The sequence below is a fragment of the Poromitra crassiceps genome (genome assembly GCF_964638095.1).
Source record: "Poromitra crassiceps genome assembly, chromosome: 13".
Taxonomy (NCBI): domain Eukaryota; kingdom Metazoa; phylum Chordata; class Actinopteri; order Beryciformes; family Melamphaidae; genus Poromitra; species Poromitra crassiceps.
The window spans coordinates 2,132,424-2,155,234 of NC_139644.1; the positions used below are offsets into that span (position 1 = coordinate 2,132,424).

At 44.6% G+C, this 22,811-nt stretch overlaps 1 protein-coding gene across 3 annotated transcripts in view; it reads right to left on the reverse strand.

Annotated features, from left to right (window-relative positions):
• The window catches only part of LOC310788122 (rho GTPase-activating protein 27-like), a 78,570-nt gene that overhangs the window by 44,925 nt on the left and 10,834 nt on the right, over nucleotides 1–22,811 (reverse strand). For all 3 annotated transcript variants that reach the window (XM_083649628.1, XM_083649627.1, XM_083649626.1), the window contains exons 2-4: nucleotides 15,049–15,178; nucleotides 13,344–13,683; nucleotides 11,814–12,567 (exon numbers count right to left, since the gene is read on the reverse strand). In XM_083649628.1, the coding sequence (XP_083505754.1) occupies nucleotides 11,814–12,567; nucleotides 13,344–13,683; nucleotides 15,049–15,073 (1,119 nt within the window). In that variant the 5' untranslated portion in view covers nucleotides 15,074–15,178. The remainder of the gene's footprint in view (nucleotides 1–11,813; nucleotides 12,568–13,343; nucleotides 13,684–15,048; nucleotides 15,179–22,811) is intronic.

A 22,811-nucleotide genomic window follows, 5' to 3' on the forward strand; every position in this document is an offset into this window, starting at 1 on the left:
TTTGTGTTCTGATGAAAGAGGTGTTCTTTGTGTTCTGATGAAAGAGGTGTTCTGATGAAAGAGGTGTTCTACTGAAAGAGGTGTTCTCGCTGCAGAACTCTATGGTTCATTTGTGGTGTGAACGTGATCCAAACTCAATTCTGACCCAAATGCAGGAAGCCTTGTGCATTTTTGGATGAAACGAGCTGCCCGTTGCCAGCTGAGCTGTGCTGTGCTCAATAGGCTAAGGACTAGCATTTGATGGTTAAAAACAACATCTTCATTCTTCACATCATGTTTTGGTGACTGGTAACCTGACTCTGCCAGATGGGGCATTGTTTTTACAACAAGACACACACCTCCATCTGGGTGTGGCCTGACCAGAGCTGATGTCACGCTAATAAAACTACTTAGCAGGTGATTGGATGAAGCGTCTGTCTATCACCATCTGGGATATGACATAACGCTAGTAGCTAACAAGCTAACAACAACAAGCTAACAATTTGCCAATGTCCGAGGATGACTGCTTTTGTTAGCATGGAGGTAGGCAAAAGTTTTTGCACCTTAAATGTAATCTTACTGATTGACTGGCCTCCATGCCTGTGTTAGCCTACGTTAGCATTAGCAACATTAGCATGTTAGCTTGCCACTAACGTTAGTTAACTGCAACTGTAAAAATGGATGTGATGAGTAATATTAACAGTGATAACACATATTGTTTGTTCCTTAGGGACTGATGACACCGGACTGATCTGATGACACCGGGTGGAAAGCACCATGGATATATATGGATATAGTATATATTATGCAGAACAGGCGTTTCTCCTGTGATTTTGGACATAATATTTACTCCTCACTGCCAGAAATAAATAAATATGGCCACCAGCAGATTACATGAGAGTATTGCTTCTCCTATTCACCTTATGTTCAGACCTTACAGTGGGCCAAATTCTTTCGGGTCCTGTTAACACTTCCGGCGGTCACTGCGCAAACACACACACACACACACACACACACACACACACACACACACACAAACACACATACTAACAGTAAGAGAACATGCAGTATAGCAGTACATCTCATATTGAATATCTTTCCCAACTAGAGGGCACTTGGTATAGTGCACGGCATCTTATGTGAATCCGTTTGGAACTTAGGCACCTTTTTGTCATTGGTTGCCCTTTGCCACGCCTCCTTTTGGCCAGTGGGTGTGGACAGTTAATCAGCACGTCCCAATTGGCCCATGACCAACCTTTCTACAACGTTTTGGGGTGTTGCATGAATCTGGAAGTTAGGCACCTTTCTGTGATTGGACACATCCATTGCCACGCCCCCTTTGGGCCAGTGGGTGTGGAAAGTGAATCAGTTATACGTTGTCCCATGACCTAGCTTAGCCTACTTATCTACAAAGTTTCATGGTGTTACATGAATCAGCGTGGAAGTTACTGTAACGGCATTTTTGTGAGTGGACACACCCATTAAAGCGCCCCCTCTTGGCCAGTGGGTGCGGAAAGTTAATAACTTCTAAGTTGGCCCATGAACAACCTTTCTGCAAAGTTTCGTGCAAAGCCATTCATAACTTTTTGAGATATCCTGCAGACAGACAGACAGGCCGGCAGACGTTGTTGTTGTTGTTGTTGTTGTTGTTGTTGTTGTTTTTGTTGTTGTTGTTGTTGTTGTTGTTGTTGTTGTTGTTGTTAACAATGTTTCACTACATTTATCATGGATTAACTCAGACCTGGGCAAAAGGCGGCCCGCGGGCCACATGCGGCCCGCGAGCGCCCCCTGTGTGGCCCGCGCTGGAATTGCAATTTTTTTTTTTTTTTTTTTTTTTTTTTTTTTACAGTGCACCTGAATGCAACATGCAAGGTACCCACTGAATAAGTGTCCAAATGTTCATGTTATTCTGGGCAATACTCCACTTCTGTTATAACATTTCAGTGTGGTATGGAATATCTTTCAGTAATCTTTATGACTAAAAGGCTAAAAGTAATCTAATGTGTAAGAAATGACTGTTCTACATTGAAGTAAAAATGGAAATAATTAACTTGTTGGTTTTGGATTTATTTAGCTTCAAGAGTGCATTTTTGTTCGTGTGTCCCTCAACACAGGCTTTCAGAATCCCGGGCCACTTACTGATACTTATGCTTAAATTAACACTCATATTCTGGTTTATTTAAAGAAAAACATTTTGGCTAGTGGAAATTCTAATTGGCTGGTAACTTTAAAATATAGCAGCCATATTGGCAGGTGGTCAAAAAAGTTAATGACATAGGAGTGAGTGAGAAAAGGATCAAATATTGGTGTTTAAGACTGAATAATGACATCACAACTGTTAATTTAAAATGAGGTATTCCTCTAAACCTGACTTCAAATGCCCCCAAAAAATTTGCGCCGGCGCCATTCGGCCCCCAACGCTCAGCAAAATCTGGCCCTCTGGTAGCGAGGACATTTTTTTGTAGCCCTCTCTATCATCAAAGTTCCTGGGGTACGGCATGACAATATTTGTTCGGCCCCCGGCAACAATCTGGATTTCTCATGTGGCCCCCTATGAAAAATAATTGCCCACCCCTGGATTAACTACTAATTGTTATATTAGTTTGCAGTGTTCGGAAGTAACGCGTTACGCGTTACTGTAATAATATTACTTTTCCCAGTAACGAGTAGTGCAAACGAATTACTAATAAAATATAACTAATAATATTACCGTTACCCCAAGATAAAACAACTCGTTACATATTACTTTTGTTGTGATTGCGACGTTCCGCAAAACGACACGCAGTTGGTGTTCATGTGACCAAACATGCTCCAAGCAGCATGGCATTTAACGTGATAACAACAATGCGTGACGTCACCGCAGACCACAGCAGAGCCTGCCATGGAGGAATGTGAGCGTTCAGCGGCTGGATATCTTCTCATTACTTTGATTTTGTCGTGAAGAAAGGTGACAAGAACATCAAAGGCAAATGTAACCTGTGTCCAGGTAGCTACTCTTGTGATAGCAAATTATTGATTGAGTGCTTATTGATTGATTGCTTATGAACTATGGCCCTTCTAAGATGTATTTTGTGAACTATGTTCTTCATCATTGCAGAATATTCCTGTGCAGGGAGAACATGTATCTTGTTTTGGGTGAATAGACGTGGAGTGTTATGTCTTGTGAATATCAGATTGACTACTGACGTCATGGAAATATACTGAGTTGGAGAGAGGTTGAATGAAGTGGAAAAGTACTGCCCTCCAGGGTGGGGGGCGGGTGTCATAGTTTCAGTATATGATGTGTTGTAAACGATGATTCGGGGCTCCTGCCTCTACTTTGCACATTTATTGTCGTGTTGATAACTATCAGTATTTTTGTATGTTTGAATATGTGCTAAATAAACAATAAACAATAAACAATAAATGTGGTCGGGGAGACCTCTGTGCACAGATGTTAATCTAGAATAAAAACCTCCTAAAAACACTTGAAACGGATATCTCATTATTGATGGATCAGCAGGGCATTTCAGCAATTTTTCCATCACACTCACTTTCCACTGGGAAAAACACGACCTCAAACCTCCCAACACATGTAGCCTACCTAACGTTACGACTTATGAGGATCAGCACAACATGCAGCTCATTGACCAACGTTACCATCAAAGGTAAGCAAGCACAGAAACAGTAAAACTGTTCAAATACAGAGAAATGTAACGTTAACTCTCACAAGGGCACATAACACTGTCTACTGCTGGTGGACGTCAATGTAACATATTGCTATGTTATTGTTTTTGCAGGGCTAACGTTATTTGTGACACAAACTTGTTATGCAAAGATGTACAATGCGTATTGAGAATACGTTGGCAGTGCACTTGCTGCGTTCTTGAAAGCAGAAGCTGTTTAAAAGAATGTGTCTGAGCCAGGTGTGCTCTTCATCAAGCAGGTACTACTTATTAGAGTGGATCACAGGGGAATGGAGAACAGGGGAACATACATCAGTACATGTAGGGGCGAGTAACTTATGGATTCATTCATATTAGGCTGTAGAAACAACTGCTAGTTTGAAGCTGCTTTAGCTGTGCTCTGGCAAAGCCATTAATAGACCACATAGACACACATTATGCAAAGTCTGCATTTTGATGAGAAGACGTAAAACCAATTTTGTGGGATGTAACGGAAAAGTAATATAACGAGTAATATAACAAATTACTTTTGGCAGGGAGTAATAAGTAAAGTAATAATATAACTTTTGAAAAGAGTAAGGAGTAATGAGTAATATATTACTTTTTTATAAAGTGACGTTCCCAACCAACACAGTTAGTTACTGTATGTGTCAGTCACTGTTGAGTAATATGATGAGGTGTGATCAGGACCTCTCTGCTGATGCTCGTGAATTATGTAGCATGTGAAGAAGCATCATGGGAACATACCAGGAGCTACACATGAGTTATTATGTAGCATGTGAAGAAGCATCATGGGAACATACCAGGAGCTACACATGAGTTATGTAGCATGTGAAGAAGCATCATGGGAACATACCAGGAGCTACACATGAGTTATGTAGCATGTGAAGAAGCATCATGGGAACATACCAGGAGCTACACATGAGTTATGTAGCATGTGAAGAAGCATCATGGGAACATACCAGGAGCTACACATGAGTTATGTAGCATGTGAAGAAGCATCATGGGAACATACCAGGAGCTACACATGAGTTATGTAGCATGTGAAGAAGCATCATGGGAACATACCAGGAGCTACACATGAGTTATGTAGCATGTGAAGAAGCTAGGGATGGGCATCGAATTTCGAATTTTCGAATAATCGTTGTTATTATCAAGGTCGACTTTTATTATTGAAATTCGAAATTCGAAAAAAAAAAAAAAAAAAAAAAAAAAAAATTTGAGTGAAATGTTGCATTGTCTCCCCTGATTCTAAGTATAGTCAAATCGCTATAAGCATTTTAAGCAAGGTTTATGGAAAAATGAATGGCGGATGAAATCCCATGAAGAGGGAGAGGGGGTGACTTTGGCACCCCTTTGGCACTCAGACCTGAGCCTACTAAATATTTAATGAACCACAACCACTCATGATTGTCAAAACTGTTTTTTATTTTCGAAAATGTCAATGTAAAAAAAATTAAAAATGTAAACAAAAACAAAAAAAAAAAATTTTTTTTTTTTTTTTTTACATTTTTTTTTTTTTTTTCGAAATTCGAATTAAATTCGAATTTGGCCAGCGAATTTCGAATAGTGTTTTTGCTAGAAATGCCCATCCCTAGAAGAAGCATCATGGGAACATACCAGGAGCTACACATGAGTTATGTAGCATGTGAAGAAGCATCATGGGAACATACCAGGAGCTACACATGAGTTATGTAGCATGTGAAGAAGCATCATGGGAACATACCAGGAGCTACACATGAGTTATTATGTAGCATGTGAAGAAGCATCATGGGAACATACCAGGAGCTACACATGAGTTATGTAGCATGTGAAGAAGCATCATGGGAACATACCAGGAGCTACACATGAGTTATGTAGCATGTGAAGAAGCATCATGGGAACATACCAGGAGCTACACATGAGTTATGTAGCATGTGAAGAAGCATCATGGGAACATACCAGGAGCTACACATGAGTTATGTAGCATGTGAAGAAGCATCATGGGAACATACCAGGAGCTACATATGAGTTATGTAGCATGTGAAGAAGCATCATGGGAACATACCAGGAGCTACACATGAGTTATGTAGCATGTGAAGAAGCATCATGGGAACATACCAGGAGCTACACATGAGTTATGTAGCATGTGAAGAAGCATCATGGGAACATACCAGGAGCTACACATGAGTTATGTAGCATGTGAAGAAGCATCATGGGAACATACCAGGAGCTACACATGAGTTATGTAGCATGTGAAGAAGCATCATGGGAACATACCAGGAGCTACACATGAGTTATGTAGCATGTGAAGAAGCATCATGGGAACATACCAGGAGCTACACATGAGTTATGTAGCATGTGAAGAAGCATCATGGGAACATACCAGGAGCTACACATGAGTTATTATGTAGCATGTGAAGAAGCATCATGGGAACATACCAGGAGCTACACATGAGTTATGTAGCATGTGAAGAAGCATCATGGGAACATACCAGGAGCTACACATGAGTTATGTAGCATGTGAAGAAGCATCATGGGAACATACCAGGAGCTACACATGAGTTATGTAGCATGTGAAGAAGCATCATGGGAACATACCAGGAGCTACATATGAGTTATGTAGCATGTGAAGAAGCATCATGGGAACATACCAGGAGCTACACATGAGTTATGTAGCATGTGAAGAAGCATCATGGGAACATAGCTACACATGAGTTATGTAGCATGTGAAGAAGCATCATGGGAACATACCAGGAGCTACATATGAGTTATGTAGCATGTGAAGAAGCATCATGGGAACATACCAGGAGCTACACATGAGTTATGTAGCATGTGAAGAAGCATCATGGGAACATACCAGGAGCTACACATGAGTTATGTAGCATGTGAAGAAGCATCATGGGAACATACCAGGAGCTACACATGAGTTATGTAGCATGTGAAGAAGCATCATGGGAACATACCAGGAGCTACACATGAGTTATGTAGCATGTGAAGAAGCATCATGGGAACATACCAGGAGCTACACATGAGTTATGTAGCATGTGAAGAAGCATCATGGGAACATACCAGGAGCTACACATGAGTTATGTAGCATGTGAAGAAGCATCATGGGAACATACCAGGAGCTACACATGAGTTAGTCAGTAATGCTAATTAGTAATGCTACACAAAGTTCTGCCAGTTACATGGATCATCCTACAGACATGCTACATGCTAACAGAACATGTATGAACACACACATGTCCTCTCCTCATGGGCTTCCGTACAAGACTGACTCCAATAGTTACGGTAGGAAATACTTCAGGACTTACCCATGCAGGCTCAGGCTCTCTGTCTCTCTCTCTCTCTCTCTCTCTCTCTCTGTCTATGTCTCTCTCTCTCTGGTTGTCCCTCTCTCTCCCTTTGTCTCTTTCTCAACCTCTCCCATCTTCTGTTTTCCTAACTGATCTGTCCAAAGTGTTTTCCTGACTGACAGCAGCTTATCTCTCTCTCTCTCTCTCTCTCTCTGTCTATCTCTCTCTCTCTCTCTCTCTGTCTATCTCTCTCTCTCTCTCTCTCTCTGTCTATCTCTCTCTCTCTCTCTCTCTGTCTATCTCTCTCTCTCTCTCTCTCTCTGTCTATCTCTCTCTCTCTCTGTCTATCTCTCTCTCTCTCTCTCTCTGTCTATCTCTCTCTCTCTTTCTCTCTCTGTCTATCTCTCTCTCTCTCTCTCTCTCTCTCTCTCTCTCTCTCTCTCTCTCTGTCTATCTCTCTCTCTCTCTCTCTCTGTCTATCTCTCTCTCTCTTTCTCTCTCTGTCTATCTCTCTCTCTCTCTCTCTCTGTCTATCTCTCTCTCTCTTTCTCTCTCTGTAAGCCCCGTCTCCTGTGCTGATGTGAAGTCAGACACTTTCCTGGGTCTCCTCCCCGGGCCGTCCCCTGTGCTCAGGCTCGAGGTTTACATTACCTGGCTAGTAGCTGTTTTCACCCTGATCAGCCTCCCCTAAAGTTCAGTTCAACAGCAACACACCATCTTCCATCAGGTCCAGAGAGAGACAGGTGTGTTGAGGCGTTAAGAGGAAACGGTATACCAGACACACACACACACACATGCACACACACACACACACACACACACAGCTGCGCACACGCACGCACACACACACACACACAGCTGCGCACACGCACGCACACACGCACACACACGCACGCACACACACACACCTGCGCACACGCCCGCACGCATGCACGCACACACGCACACACCTGCGCACACGCACGCACGCACGCACGCACACGCGCACACACACACACACACACACACACACACACACACACACACACACACACACACACAGCTGACATGTGGGACAGTTTTTAGTTCTCAGTTACAAACCAGACTGTCCTGTTCTGAGCTGCCCTGCACGCACACACACACACACACACACACACACACTGTACACACACACTGAGGTGTCACGTTACTCGGGGAGCAGATCAGTTCACTCTCTTCTTGTGTTTCAGCCTACAGGGGGCGCTGGGAAGCTACACGCATGCACACAGACACACGCACGTACACACACCCACGTGCGCGCACACACGCACGCACACACACATGCATGCACCACACACACACACACACACACACACACAGACACACACACACCCTGGCAGTGTTTCCTGTCCGGCCGGCCCTGAACCCAGCTCACATCCTGCTGTGATGTCATCACATCCTGCTGTGATGTCATCACATCCTGCTGTGATGTCATCACCAGGCTAACCTGGGCCTGTGTGGAGCGACCGCTTCCTCCCAAGCCTCCAGAAACAGCATGGGCTGGGAAGCAAACTGAACATGGTGGCCAAGCTTGGCCAGAAAAACAAATTCCCATCCACTTACATGAGAAAGAAGCACCCATCCACTTACATGAGAAAGAAGCACCCATCCACTTACATGAGAAAGAAGCACCCATCCACTTACATGAGAAAGAAGCACCCATCTACTTACATGAGAAAGAAGCACCCATCCACTTACATGAGAAAGAAGCACCCATCCACTTACATGAGAAAGAAGCACCCATCTACTTACATGAGAAAGAAGCACCCATCCACTTACATGAGAAAGAAGCACCCATCTACTTACATGAGAAAGAAGCACCCATCTACTTACATGAGAAAGAAGCACCCATCCACTTACATGAGAAAGAAGCACCCATCTACTTACATGAGAAAGAAGCACCCATCTACTTACATGAGAAAGAAGCACCCATCTACTTACATGAGAAAGAAGCACCCATCCACTTACATGAGAAAGAAGCACCCATCTACTTACATGAGAAAGAAGCACCCATCTACTTACATGAGAAAGAAGCACCCATCCACTTACATGAGAAAGAAGCACCCATCTACTTACATGAGAAAGAAGCACCCATCTACTTACATGAGAAAGAAGCACCCATCCACTTACATGAGAAAGAAGCACCCATCTACTTACATGAGAAAGAAGCACCCATCTACTTACATGAGAAAGAAGCACCCATCTACTTACATGAGAAAGAAGCACCCATCTACTTACATGAGAAAGAAGCACCCATCTACTTACATGAGAAAGAAGCACCCATCCACTTACATGAGAAAGAAGCACCCATCCACTTACATGTTTAGATGAGTATTTGCACTTTTACTTTGGAATTTAATGTCACAGGCAGTCCACTCCTGAAGTCCAGCCCAGAGTTTTGCAGACAGTCCACTCCTGCAATCCAGCTCAGAGTTTCACAGGCAGTCTGGTCCTGTAGTACAGCCCAGAGTTTCACAGGCAGTCCAGTCCTTTAATCCAGCCCAGAGTTTCACAGTCAGTCCGCTCCTGTAGTCTAGTCCAGTTTCACAGGCAGTCCACTCCTGCAGTCTAGTCCAGTTTCACAGGCAGTCCACTCCTTTCTTTCCTGCAGGTTTTCCTTCCAGCTCTGGTCCTGCTCGGCTGCCCCAGCTCAGGGCTGCGTGATGATTGGCTGAGCAGTAGAAAGTGATCTCCCTGACCTGGGTCAGGTAAAGAGGACGGCTGCTTCAGAGACAGCAGCTTCCACTCTGCCACTGACATTACCATGATCCAAACAGAGACAGCAGCTTCCACTCTGCCACTGACATTACCATGATCCAAACAGAGACAGCAGCTTCCACTCTGCCACTGACATTACCATGATCCAAACAGAGACAGCAGCTTCCACTCTGCCACTGACATTACCATGATCCAAACAGAGACAGCAGCTTCCACTCTGCCACTGACATTACCATGATCCAAACAGAGACAGCAGCTTCCACTCTGCCACTGACATTACCATGATCCAAACAGAGACAGCAGCTTCCACTCTGCCACTGACATTACCATGATCCAAACAGAGACAGCAGCTTCCACTCTGCCACTGACATTACCATGATCCAAACAGAGACAGCAGCTTCCACTCTGCCACTGACATTACCATGATCCAAACAGAGACAGCAGCTTCCACTCTGCCACTGACATTACCATGATCCAAACAGCTTTATAGCCCTCTTTCTTTCTTTCTTTCTTTCTTTCTTTCTTTCTTTCTTTCTTTCTTTCTTTCTTTCTTTCTTTCTTTCTTTTAAAAGTGTTTGTGTGGCAAAAACTATAAGACCAAAACTCACCAAAATTGGCAGGTGGGTTGAAAATTACACCCACTACTCAGGCACATAAAATTACACTCATTGACCTCTGTAACAATTAAGGTTAAGTTTTTGCAATTACGTCAAAAACAGCTTGGCTTATAATCAAAATGATTTAATCATTTTAATCTCTCAACGCATTTGCATCTTTGCTGCTCAAACTTTCCTAAATTTCCTCAAAATTGTATTGTGACAACTCATCAGAAACCATTGTCCCAAAACTTGTTTCATCATCTACGGACTAAGCTGATCTAAGGTTATCAAGGACATTTTGATTGATAAATCTGTTTTGAAATGATACATTTTTAGACACTTCAATTTTACATAAACACTCAAAATTGGCTTAAGCGATTTGAACCAAAACCTTGGTGCATGTGTATGAGCTTCACACACAGTCTAGGGAAATTCTGCCTCTATGGGCGCCACAAATGTGAAATGTTTATATCTCGTATCTCGATTATTGCGGATTATTTTCATTATATGTTTTGTCAAATTATCTGTTATAATCTGCTGATTTCACTTGATTCACGCCAATATGACTTCTGTCAAGAAATCATCATAAACCAAGGAAGAACATCTGGAAACAAGGAACCTTCTCCAAGACAATTTCACTTTGACCAAGAAAATGCCCCGAAACAAGTTTCATTCTCCTGGATAAAAAATAACATAAAAATGAAAGTTTTTGTTGAAACGGGGAACTTGTCTGCCAGACAGTGCATCCAGGTGATCTCACAAGAAGAAACACAAGAAGAAGAAGAAGAAGAAGAAGGAGAAGAAGATAAGATATAGTCTGCTAGACATAATCTGAAAACATAGACATGATAATAAATTTGTACAGATGGAATATGTTTTTGTTTTTTTAATCAGTGGTTCGCAAGGTGGGGTTCAGCCAGGGTCCCCCTAGAACAGGGGTCAGCAACCTAGGGCATGGGTGCATGCCACCTCTGGCATGCGAAGCGTTAACCAGTGGCACAGCAGAACACAGTAGCAATAAGTGCCCTGCCAAATTACCTGTTTCACAGCCATTTGCAGTTGCATGGCCTGTTACTTACCATATTTATGGTAGTGACCCATACTCCGAGATGCCTGATTGGCTGGTCAATGTGGGCGGCGGAATCTATCGATGATGCATTGTAGGGCACACCAACAGGCTCTAGACGAACGAGTGCCTTAATGGTAAATATTGATGCCGAGAGCTTAACCCCCATGGCACACCAAGCGATGGGCTAAACACAGACAAACAAGAATTGAACATGTGGAATGTAACCACACATCTCCAAACAAGGACAGACAGCCATGGCACCAAACAAACATCTCCAAACAAGGACAGACAGCCATGGCACCAAACAAACATCTCCAAACAAGGACAGACAACCATGGCACACCAAACATCTCCAAACAAGGACAGACAGCCATGGCACCAAACAAACATCTGTGTTTGTCTGTGTTTGGTGTAGAATGTTTAATTGGTGTGCCATACGCATTAGGTTGCCGTGACATTTGCAAAGATACACACAGTGGTGAGTTACCTGTGCGGCAGGTGAAGCAGGCTCAGCTGCTCGCTCAGCTGACAGAGCGCTCAGGTCCAGGTTCATGTCCTGGATCGACTCGTAGATGTGGCTGGACTCTACCTCCTCTTCCTCCTGGCTGCTTTCCTCCACACTCGACTCCTCCTGCACCTCCTCGTCGTCCTCCTGCTCTATAGGAGACTCAGGCTCCCCTCGCTGTCCCGTGGAGGCCTCTGAGGAGGTGCTGAGGTCTGTTGGGGCAGTAGCGGTCGGGACAACAGGAACCACCGGTGTCTCCACGGGTATGGGCTGGGTCAGGGGAACCACCGGTGTCTCCACGGGTATGGGCTGGGTGGCGGGAACCACGGGCGTCTCCACGGGTATAGGTTGGGTCAGGGGGCGTGACGCGGTGAGGGGGTCCGCCGGGCTGAAGCTGGGGACTCGATGCTTCTCCCGCTCATCCAGAGAGAGAGGTTTACCGGAAGAGACAAACCTCTTTCTGTCGGCCATGTTGGTGGCGGCAGAGGGTTCTGTGTCCGGGGGAGCGCTGGGAGCGGCGCTGGGCCGCCGTTGGGCCGGCATCACCAACGGCGAGGGGTCGTGGAACTCCAGCAGCACGCCAAACGTGGACATGCGGTTCTCCGTCTTGCGGTGGCCCGCCGCGTCTGACCGCAGCCGGATCGTCACCTCATCCCCTGGCTTGGTCCTGATGCCGCCACCGGGCTCCTCGGGCCGGTCCAAACTCTTTGGGACAGGAACGGGAACTGGGACGGATCTGGAAAAATGTGTGGAAATTGAGTGGAGTCAAACAAACGGTAATATCACAAAAATCTAACAACCCATTCTCACCGGGGCGACGTCCGAGGGTATCAAATACCGTCACTTTGTGCATTGGATATTAACGTGCATGGTACCCTTGTGCATCACCCTGGGCACGGTGACGCTAGTCACGTGACCTTGATTCCTTGGAAACCAAAGGGTAAGTCCAGGTGATGTGTGCCCAGGTGATGCCCAGGGAATGATTTTCCTGAGCTACCCTGAGATAATCCTGAGACCTGAGTCCATATCTGAAAGTGGCTTAAGAGTGATAAAGTACTAAAAATGGTGACCTGTTTACAGTCAAGTTTGAAGGAGTAGTTTGAGTTTGAACATTCCGCACATTGACTCTCATTGTAAAATTAAAGTAGAAAAATGTAGAATAGCTTTAAAAGTATAAAACATCTTAAAGTTGAATCCAAGCATGCATGTCCTAAACACGATGAACATCTGAATGTTTGGATGGAGTTTTGAATGCAGTATGAAGGAGTAGATACAGGTGGTAGGTAGGTGTTTGAATGCAGTATGAAGGAGTAGATACAGGTGGTAGGTAGGTGTTTGAATGCAGTATGAAGGAGTAGATACAGGTGGTAGGTAGGTGTTTGAATGCAGTATGAAGGAGTAGATACAGGTGGTAGGTAGGTGTTTGAATGCAGTATGAAGGAGTAGATACAGGTGGTAGGTAGGTGCCAAAAAAAACATAGGGGTGGGGAAAAAAGAGCGAGAAGATCATACCTGTGATTGCTGATACCAGCGGGCTCCTCGAGCCGGTCTGAACTCTTTGGGACTGGAACTGGAACCGGGACAGGCACGGGTATGGGGGCGGGCACGGCGGCCACGGGTTCAGGGCTGGGCGGGGCGCTGAAGGCCAGCGGCGAGGGGACATCACCCGGCAGCTCCTTCACGTACTTGGCAGGGATGTAGAAGGGCTTGGTGCTCTGGTCGCTCCGCACCTGCCACCAGTGGTCGTTGGTCTTGGCCAGCAGGACGTAGCGCTCATTGGGTTTGATGGACACCAGCACCCCATCCCGACCCTGGTACTCATACTGAAACTCCACCAGCACCAAGCCCAAACCTGACCACAACAATCAGTATGATGAGTAGCAACAACTGACACCGTCAACATTATAATGTTCATGATAATGCCTTTGCCAGGCATTAAACTGTCTGTGGATCAATCAATTGTATTATTAGTTTGAACTTGTCAAGTATTTAGATCTGCATTTATCTAGTCTTGCTGCTTTTTAGCCATTTTAGCCATCATAGACTCTTGGGTGTGTGTTGTTTTTTTTAATGTTTTTGTCATCTGTGTGTCTTGGTTGCTATGACGATTCAATTCCCCTCCGGGGATCAATAGTATTCTATTCTATTCCATTCTATTCTATTCTATATGACAATGATAGGCAAGGCAGGTTTATTTGTAGAGCACATTTCATGCATAGAGACAATTGCAAAGTGCTTATCATAAAATAGAGCATATAAGAACAAGACAGGGGGCCCTATCTTCGCAAAAGCGCTAATTAGCGCTTGCGCGGCTTTTACTGCACGGCACAGCGCAATTTGGAGGCGTCGCCAAGCACTCTGCTATTCTCGGTGCGTTAACAACAATCAAACCAATCAGATTCCCTCTCTCACTCCCTTTATACCTTTCGCAGGTGTGGAGAACCCGACACATTTGTATTATCGATCAGCTGGCCACAGAGGGTCACAGGGGGGCCATGGCACCAACCGCTGGTTTATTGTGTGGCAACAAACCGCATTGACAGCTGATTGACAGGCTGACAGCTGACATGAAGTGAAGTCTGTACTACCGGTATAGAGCTCGCATTAGGAGCACGCTGATAGGCTTAGCTTGTAAACAACTACGGTGGCTCGTAGTGGACAAATAGCATGACATTGCGTAACGTTATAGCCCCCAGATGTCCGTCAATTATTGTGCCAGTTGACGAGCGATTTAAACAGAGCGATTCCAAAGGGTTGAATCGAGCGACAGAGAGAAAAATAAATATCTCTGTGTGAACAAAGCTTTACAGGGGAGAACGCAACTACAAACACTCACATCACAGCATTCAAATTTTGCAATCTGTGAAGCAATTAAGCATTTTTCAATCAAAGGTGAAACAACACAGGGTGTTTTGAGGGTTTATAGTGGGGCTTCCATGCCTGCCCCATTCACTTCAATACAACTGTCCCCAAAGTCTAGCCCCAATGCAAAATGTGAACGCTGTGATGAGACTGATGTGTCTTCCTTCTATAGCACACAGAGAAATTGTTGTTGTGCAAATTGTTGCATTTCTGATCAACTATGTCATATATCATGTTATTTATGAGGGCTCTAAAACATGAATGACAGATGAATAGATCTGGGGGCCGGGGCTATTTGTCTCTGCTGCTACTACTACAACTATACTGCTAAGGTTAATGGATGAAAAAGCCTTACCTCCGCCTAACAGGGAGGAGGTCATCGCTACGGCGGCGACCCCGGCCCCCAGAGGCCCCGCCCCTCAGAGAGGCAGACGGGGTCAGAGTGAAGGTGAGGGGTCAAAGGTCAGATGTGCTCAGCAGCCCTCCTGGAGACAGAACAAACATACAGAGGAGGTCATCTAAATAACCTGGATTACATTCATTAAACTGGATTAACAGAATGTACTAGAAGTGAGGTTCCCAACCTTTTTTGGCTCGTGACCCTAATTTGACGTCGCAAAAATCTAGGGAGCCGGGACATTTCAAATTCCAGTACACCATCGATGATGTCATCAGTGACATCGTCAGTGATGTCACATAGTATGCTTCTTTCCCCCCGCAGAATTCTGACTTTAATTTGAGAATTCTGACTTTAATCTCAGAATCCTGATTTAAAGTTATAATCTAAAAGGTTTTCATCTAAAAAATAAAAATAAGATAAGAGTCACTCACATGTTGATTGAGGCTATGGTCCTTTGATGGATCCTTTGCAGTATATAGTGACATTATGTGACATTAGTAATGTCACATAATGCAACACTGTTTGGACGTCACCTGCAATTAGTGTCACGCAAGAGAACAAAGCTGAAATCTTAGAGATTATCACTTAAACTCAGAACTAAAAAATTGAATTAAATAAAATCGCAAGTGACCATAATCATCTTCGGTAGTATTAAATTGTGTGTGGTGTAAAAAAAAAAAAAAAAATGCAGGCGACCCTATTTGAATTCCAGGTGACCCCACTTACGGGTCACGACCCTAAGGTCACGACGGTTACGGGTCACGACCCTAAGGTTACGGGTCACGACCCTAAGGTCACGACCCTAAGGTTACGGGTCACGACCCTAAGGTTACGGGTCACGACCCTAAGGTTGGGAACCACTGTACATTTTAGATGACATTATCTAGATTAGAAAAGTTAATATTATTAGTTTTATGCCTCTCAGGTCACACTGTTCAAATCCATGTCTCTCTCGCTCTCTCTCCCTCTGACAGACACTGCAGAAAGACAGAGAGAGAGAGAGACACTGGCAGAGAGAGAGAGAGAAAGAGGAATGACAGCTATGTCTTCTATCTATGATTCATCTTGTCAGAACAAGTTGGACAAAAAACTGGAACACTAAATACGATGTGAACCACACACACACACGCACGCGTGCGCACACACACAGACACACACACGCACACACACACACACACACACACACATGTGCACACACACGCACACACACACACACACGCGCGTGTGCGCGCGCACACACATGACGTAATTAAAATAATATTGGATATCAGACTAACGTCGCTGATCCACCTTCTGATCTAGATTCCATTCATAGCTGGACCATAAACGCATCATAACATAACATTGCTAACTGTGCTAAGTAGTCAGCTAGTAACACATACACACACACACACACACACACACACATGGCTGACTGCATGGCTGGTTGACTGAAACACACACACACACATGCGCACACAGACACACACACGCACACTGACTGCACGGCTGGTTGACTGAAACACACACACACACATCTGCACACACACACACACACACACACACACACACATGGCTGACCGCATGGCTGGTTGACTGAAACACACAGACACACACGCATGCATGCACACACACACACACACACACACACACACACACACACACACACACACACACAGACACGTGCACCGGCACACACATGGCTGACTACATGGCTGGTTGACTGAGGTGGTGAGAAAATGAGCGAGGAGGGAACAGACTGCTAAATTTGGATGGTAGGAGGTTCACACACACACACACACACACACACACACACACACACACACACACACACACATGACTGCTGTATGTGTGTGTGTGTGTGTGTGTGTGTGTGTGTGTGTGTGTGTGTGTGTGTGCGCGCGTGCGTGCGTGTGTGTGTGAAGGCATCCTGGAGAGGCGGAGTTTACACTAGCCTACATGGTGGGTGGGGCTTCCTGTCTGGTGGGCGGGACTTGATGAGACAGGAAGAGCAGACGCTTCCCTCTCCAAACAGCCTGCCTGGAGTCTGCCTCCTGCTATTGTTCTGACACACACACACCCGCACACACACAAACCCACATCCACAAACACACTCTGTCTCTCTCACACACACCAACACAGAAGACACACACATCCACCCACACACACACACACACACACACACAACACACACACACACACACACACACAACACACACACACACACACACACACAACACACACACACACACACACACACACACACAACACACACACACACACACACACACACACACACACACACACACAACACACCATGTTCTAAATTTGAAGGAGGGGTCACTTAACTAGAATACTGTACCACTCTGTGTGTGTGTGTGTGTGTGTGTGTGTGTGTGTGTGTGTGTGTGTGTGTGTGTGTGTGTGTGTGTGTGTGTGTGTGTGTGTGTGTGTGTGTGTGTGTGTGTGCATGCACGCGCGTGCGTATGTATGTATGTATGTAATGTATGTATGTATGTGTGCGTGTGTGTTCCTGTCTTTGTAAAGGAACAATAGCACACACACACACACACACACACACACACACACACACACACACACACACACACACACACACACACACTGGATCAGCAAAGCAAAACTTTGAAGTCTTGGCATTTCACGTTCACGTTTCACGTTTTTTATTGTATTAAAGAAAATTACACTGAAAATGTACTAAACATTTTTGTATTGAGAAAAATAAAATAAAGCGCAAATCGCTAGCCAGTCAGAGTTGACATGTCACAGTGGCTCTGTGCACAAGTGATTTGTGACATTGATTATTGTCATTAGACGTAGCTCAACTGACTTTGTGCCAGTCAGATTCAGGAGTTGTATGGGGAAGGAGTCATTTTTATATTCTGCAGCTGTCTTTTGGAACAGTCTGCCCAGTGACCTGAAAATAGTGAACAGTGCTGATAGATTCAAGTCCAGCCTAAAGACATGGCTCAAAAGGGACTATAATTAGCCTAGATATTCAGTTTTAAGGCACTTTTACATGTTTTTATGTGACTATGCTATGTCTGTGATCACTGAGGACCAACATCTGTTGTGTGGAACGACTGATCAACCGAGTGATTTACAGAGCTGCTGCCCAGCTATGCTGGCTGCAGCTAATATATATATATATATATATATATATATATATATATATATATATATATATATATATATATATATATATATATATATATATATGTATGTATGTATATATACACACACACACACACACACACACACATCAATGCAGAGGCTCCAGGAAGTTTGACTTCCGTGTTTTGACCCATCGTGACTCGTCCTCCTGCCAAAACAAAAGAAGAAGGTGATTCTGAACATACAGTAGTATAACTGTAGTGTACTGTAGCTGAATCGCTTGGTTTGACCAAGTGCAACTCTTTTTCAAATGTCTGTGAAAATGAATGGGGAATGAAATATCTCAGGTCCCACGACGAAACCGGAAGAGGGCGTAACTTTGGCACTCTGTTTTGGCCGGCATGATCCAGCCCTCCCTCTATGTCTGTGGATGTGGGGGGTGTTTGTCAGAGTGGTCAGTAAAGTTACTGGAGCACCAAACACAGCTCTCTGACCTGTACCCTCACAAAGTGGTAAGGAGAGCCTGACTGGACCTCTCTACCTTCAGGTAGAAGATATCGAGTTCCACCTCAGAGGACTAAGAAACACAAAGACTCTTTTGTTGACACTGTGATGAGAAGGCTGCATCTTCATGACCACAGCTCAAGCCTTCCAGTCTACACAGAGCAGCAGGCTACATGGTACATGACGCTTCACGTACACTGGGCATGCGCCTGCCTCAATGTGTAGTACTGGAGTCCACATTGAGAGGGCAGCAACTACACCTACGGCCAAGGCAAAGAAGAAGAAGAAGAAGACGCTGTACCACCATAATGCTTTGAATCACAAATAACAAGGTCAGAATTTGGTGATCCATGTTGAAATGGTGGTCAAAGTGGCACCTCTTCTTTCAACTTGGATCAGCTTGGGAGCTAGCTGCTGCTAGATTTACTTTGCTTCTTTGAAAATTGGTGTTAGAGAGGAAGTGGAAGAGGACAGGAAGGGTAGGGTAGGTCCTAGGACGAGCTCAATTGGCTAGCTTTGTACTTTGTCAAACTCCACCCCGCCCCCTCTGTCGCCCACTGTCGCTTCGCAAGCCTGCTACGCGTCGTCTGGTCTCCCAGCATGCTTTGCGAGGCGTCGAGCAGCATGTTCCAATACAAAGTGGATGGGCAGCAGCGTCAGCCCGCGTCAAACGTCGCGTAGATGTGAAGCAGCTGCAGACAGCCAACGGCCCAGCCACATCTACGCGTCGTTTGACGCGGGGCTGACGCTGCTGCCCATCCACTTTGTATTGGAACATGCTGCACGCGTCGTCTGGTCTCCCAGCATGCTTTGCGAGGCGTCGAGCAGCATGTTCCAATACACGGTGGAGCCACATCTACGCGTCATTTGACCCGGGCTGACGCTTGGCTCTATGGACGCTTGACGCTTGGTGGGTGTGGAAATCCGGAAGCAGCAGCTAGCTCCCAAGCTAGCTGCTGCTAGATTTACTTTGCTTCTTTGAAAATTGGTGTTAGAGAGGAAGTGGAAGAGGACAGGAAGGGTAGGATAGGTCCTAGGACGAGCTCAATTGGCTAGCTTTGTACTTTGTCGAATTCCACCCCGCCCCCTCTGTTGCCCACTGTCGCTTCACAAGCCTGCTACGCGTCGCTTGGTCTCCCAGCATGCTTTGCGAGGCGTCGAGCAGCATGTTCCAATACAAAGTGGATGGGCAGCAGCGTCAGCCCCGCGTCAAACGACGCGTAGATGTGGCCGGGCCGGAGAAGAGAGGGAACGAAATGCACAGTGAAACCACCTCGGAGGCAAGATGTAACGTAGCTACTTGGCTGCAGCCGCATATAAACAGCACACAACCACACAACTCACCTCCTCTCTCTCTCTGGGGAATTGGTCACAGTGTTCTTTGTGATTTTCACGAAGTCATACATCAAGGACAGGCTGATAAAAATAGCGGGGACACGTTCATTCATTTCAATCGAGCGAAAACTAGCGGGTGGACCCCAACCAAAACAAGGAAGTCAAGCGCGTGCCGTCTATATAGCCAATCAGACTTGTGGCGTAGTCAGCGACACTAGACATTTCACCAGGTAGCAGACACTGCTCGCCGACACTTGAAAGTGTCGACTCAAGTCCTCATTTCTGTCGGCGACCGTTCCAAAAGTGTCGGCAGACAAAGCATAAATTGAGCTTAATTGTTGTCTTTAGTAAGTAGCCGTTTAATAAGTGGGATAATGTTCAGCAAGCCAGTCCTTATTAGAAAATAAGCCCCTTCAGGCTGATCAGGCACTGAAGTGTGGGATTATCTTCCAATTATCTTCCAATAATGACCAACATGATCCCTTATGTTTATGAGTGCCTTTTAACACATTATTATCAGATTCCTAGTAGGCTATTACCAGATTATTCAAGCGCTCGTGTAAACAGCATAAACCCATATCCTTTATCAGATAAAGGCCCTTATCAGATTATGAGAAATCTAATAAACACACCTAGCTTTCTGCTGAATCATCAGTTGTATTCAGTGGTGTAAAGTAACGAAGTACAAATGACTTTGTTAGTCTACTGTACTTAAGTATTTTTTTGAGTAGCCTATCTGTAGCGTACTTTACTTGAGCATTTATTTTTCTTTCAACTTTCACTTTTACTCCACTACATTTTCGTAATAAAATCTATACTTTTACTCTGATACATTTCCCAAAAGCATCTTCGTTACTCGTTACTATAAAATAAACAAACAGCTGGTGTTGTGGTGAATCAGTAGCCTGGCTAGCGAATCAGTGCTTGTGTTGCAAGTTGCGTTTGCCAATCGCTTACCATCAGTGCTTCCCAAGTCTTTTCATCCATGTTACAAGTTTCCACAGGCTGAAATCCCACGGTTTATTACTTTACATTGTCTTAAATTGTGTCCAATGGAACCAAAACGAGGGAATATGCCACCAGAAAACAAGAAAACAAGCGTCTCTTGAGGTAAGCTCCAAATTGGTCAAGCATCCACGCAGCCAGAACATAAAAGTATAGGTCTTCTGCTTAGGGATTTCATAATAAAATAATAAAATCTTAATATTCATCTTGAGTAATGCTTTACAGCCACGTTTAATGCCTATGTAATCTTAACATCAAAACAAGTATTTTGATTTTTCTCCAAAGGTGAGAAGCATTTTATGCTGAAAGTAAATTGTGGTATTTCCGTTGCTAGTCTGGTGTAACTGTCGCTATTTTGTCACAAGCCCAAATAATGTCATGTGTTTCAGAAAGGTAACGTCAGTTTCAATTTCTATACAGTTGATTAACATTGATTAACTGTTTATTTGGCCGTGACAATATCCAGGCATATTAACTATATGGAGGAGATGTCCATGATGGATGGTGATAATGATGATGATGACGATGATGATGATTATTATATATTTCCCCTTGATGGAGATACAGTATCTCATCGCCATGACAGCCTAGCAGGCACTTGTGCCAAAACCTGCAGTCAGTTCAAATGGCAGACTATAAGATAAATATGTAAGCAAACTCACAATGAAGCTAAACATTCTGACAATCCGGACCGCTTGCTTTTTTATAAACAGGATTTACTTGTACTTTTACTTTAATACTTTTAACTTTTAGTACATTTAATATAAAAAAAATACATTTGATACTTGAGTACAGAAAATATTAGCTACTTTAAGACTTTTACTCAATATTTTAATGGGTGACTTTGACTTTTACCCAAGTCATTTTCTGGTAAAGTATCTATACTTTTACTCAAGTATGGATTTCGAGTACTTTATACACCACTGGTTGTATTCAGTGCATAGCTCAATCTCAATGTCCACTCACACACTTTGAGGTGACTTCCTGTTATTTAGTGCATGTAAACGTTACCTGATTATTATCAGTTATCAGGTTATTTTGTGCTCACTGAGAACACTACTGAGAACGAGCAGCTTGACAGAAGCTCACAGACAGCCTGACCGCACGCACACACACACACACACAAGCTCACAGACAGCCTGACCGCACGCACACACACACACACACACAAGCTCAACCACTACAGCATGACGCAGCACACACACACACAAACACACACACACACACACACACACACACACACACACACACACACACACACACACACACAACACACACACACACACACAACACACACACACAGAGAGAGAGACACACACACACACACACACACACACAGAGACACACACACACACACACACACACAGAGAGACACACACACACACACAGAGAGAGAGAGACACACACACACAGAAGCTCATGACCACAGTTAGTCATGTGACCTGTCAGCGGGTCTGAACTGGACTACAAAGAGTTAAATGAACATGCAGTCAGGGACAGGGCCAACCCCTCACCAGGTAATACACACCTGGTGTGTGTGTGTGTGTGTGTGTGTGTGTGTGTGTGTGTCTGTGTGTGTGTGTGTGTGTGTGTGTGTGTGTGTGTGTGTGTGTGTGTGTGTGTGTGTGTGTGTGTGAGTGTGTGTGTGTGTGTGTGTGTGTGTGTCTCTGTGTGTGTGTGTGTGTGTGTGTGTGTGTGTGTGTGAGTGAGTGAGGCGGCATGTTGGAATGTGCAGCCATGACCCACGGCACTCTTCTCCTTCT